Here is a 2,055-nt window from a genome sequence, read left to right on the forward strand (position 1 = left end):
CTGGAAATAAATCATGTACTCATCTCGGCAGTAGCCCCCGTGGCACTCAAAATTTCCCTGGAATTTTCTAGTTCATCATATAATTCTGTGCAATAATACAACGTACAAATAATCATTCTGTAAATATTACAATCCATATAATAGTTACGATTTTTTGCCACAAAATGAAACATAAAATACATTCAAGGTCTGTGAAGGCGTCAGTCGCTCTGCAGAGTCGCAGAGAGGGAACCAGCGAGGTGAAGTGAGGACACAGGGACAACCAGAGTTTCTCAGATCACGTTTGATCACTGACAAGTTTCAGTTTCATTTGGCGGATTTGGTCCCAAATCTGTGTTTCTTGTAGGTTTGTGTGTTTGTTTTACTTCACACTGAATGAACACAGAAGAAACACTATTAAAGACTGTTCAGGTCTCTAATTATCTGCTGTACACAAAATTAACTCTTTAAAATGAACATCATCACACGCTGTTTTTCCCGCCCATCCTCAAGTGTCTGTGCACCACGCAGGCTTCGCATCAACAATACGTGCATGACAGTCCAATTAGGCTCCAAGAGAAACGCTGCACACAAGTTTCAAATAGAAATGGAATAGAGTCGGTTGCCATGGAAACACACATGTTTCTGTAACAGCACGCCACTGACTTCACAAAGGAAGCCTCGATCATCAGCCCCGTCACTGACAGGAAGGATAGAAAACGTCTCCAGAAAGACACTGAAAACACACACACACACACACGCACACGCACACGCACACGCACACGCACACGCACACACACACACACACACACACTGCTATACTGTGAAAACCTCGGAAGTTTGGTTGATTTTTTTGTTTTTTTTGAGGATTTTTTGATTTAAACTGAAGGATTACATTGTCATTTAAAAACAAGGCAGTTCTGTTCCTGAAGAGACGGCATTCTGTATACAAGGTTTTCCTCTGACAGCAGAGATGTGTGTGCACATAATCTCCCTCTTCATACATTCATACAAGACGCTACACAATCAACATTTCATTAATCTACTATAGTCCTCTTCAGTCAGGTCTTTGTGACCTGACAACTGGCCAATCAGAGCTTATCAGCGTCATCTAAAATAGCGTGTGATAGGACAAAGTGTCCCGATGCTGGTGAGCTGCAGCCAACCAGGAAAAGTGCAGGCAGCACAGGAGTCTGCTGTCAGTCCTTGTTTTTGTTTTCTTCAGCAGCCTGCAGAGTGAACACTGCAGCAGTTGGCTGTCAATCAAAATCGTGCTTTCATTGCTAAACGACTGCACTCCATGTGCTAGGAATTTAGTCACATATGAACCTGACAGTCTGTCGATCAAGTGTCCTTGTCATTTGAAAGAGCAACATGTAGCTGCCGCACCTCCCCGTCACTCATCCTGCTTCCGGGGTGTGATGATTGGACTTCCTCATAAGGGGGAGGGGGGTTGTCGGGGCTTTGGGTGGACAGGAGAGGGTGGTGACTGCTGTCCGATTGGTTGTTGACAGACGGCTGGTGACAGCTGGGAGCCTCCTGAGCCAATAGCAGCTGGGTGGGTCCAGGTGCTGAGCAGGCGGGGAGGCGCTGCCCCCAGCTTCCGTACACCGCCTCCTCGTAGGAGGGGAGAGAGACAGGAAGTCCGTCCACCATCAGGTCCAGCTGGTCTGAGGAGCGGCGGCTGCTGGAAGAGAGAGAGAAAGAGAGACAGAGTCAGTTAATGTAGAATAAGCAGCTGTAAGTGTTGTACAGGTGAAGTGTCCTTGAGCAAGACACCGAGTCCCTCTCTAATCCTGCTCTTACCTGTGTGATTGACAGGGGTAGAGGCGGGACTTGACCACCAGGCAGGCGGTGGTGGTGAGCAGGAAGATGGACACGCCCACCGCTGTTGTGGCCATGCTGGGCATCGAATCATTCGGCCTGTCGTCAGGGTTAGTGTTAGGACCGTCTGAGGAGGAGAAAGACAAATGTTAAAGAAAAAACACAAGCACAAAAACTGTGTCATCTGCTGCAGGAGGAACTGAGCCCACTGTATTCAGAGGAACTCATACATTAAGATGACACATTTCCTGC

General features: G+C 47.2%; 1 protein-coding gene across 2 annotated transcripts; it reads right to left on the reverse strand.

The window, feature by feature from the left end:
- Nucleotides 1-401: 401 nt before the first annotated feature.
- On the reverse strand, nucleotides 402-1,977 carry LOC111655354 (sushi domain-containing protein 6-like). Of its 2 annotated transcripts, none has more exons than XM_087173876.1 (2): nucleotides 1,786-1,977; nucleotides 402-1,663 (listed from the first exon to the last, which is right to left on the reverse strand). In XM_087173876.1, the coding sequence occupies exons 1-2, from the start codon at nucleotides 1,887-1,889 to the stop codon at nucleotides 1,324-1,326; spliced, it is 444 nt and encodes a 147-aa protein (XP_087030002.1). In that variant the 5' UTR covers nucleotides 1,890-1,977; the 3' UTR covers nucleotides 402-1,323. The 2 variants fall into 2 exon arrangements, with proteins under 2 accessions (XP_087030002.1, XP_023262475.1); XM_023406707.2 differs by having other exon boundaries at nucleotides 402-1,666; nucleotides 1,786-1,954.
- Nucleotides 1,978-2,055: the final 78 nt, after the last annotated feature.

The sequence above is a fragment of the Seriola lalandi genome, unplaced genomic scaffold, assembly GCF_002814215.2.
Source record: "Seriola lalandi dorsalis isolate HSWRI2012SDOR001 ecotype SW California unplaced genomic scaffold, Sedor1 jcf7180001975292, whole genome shotgun sequence".
Lineage (NCBI taxonomy): Eukaryota > Metazoa > Chordata > Actinopteri > Carangiformes > Carangidae > Seriola > Seriola lalandi.

Excerpts from the sequence above, each read along its gene's own strand:
- LOC111655354 (XM_023406707.2), bottom strand. The coding sequence starts at position 1,889 with ATGCCCAGCATGGCCACAACAGCGGTGGGCGTGTCCATCTTCCTGCTC. Across the intron at positions 1,667-1,785 it reads TACCCCTGTCAATCACACAG|CAGCCGCCGCTCCTCAGACC; the intron begins GTAAGAGCAGGA and ends TCTCTCTTCCAG.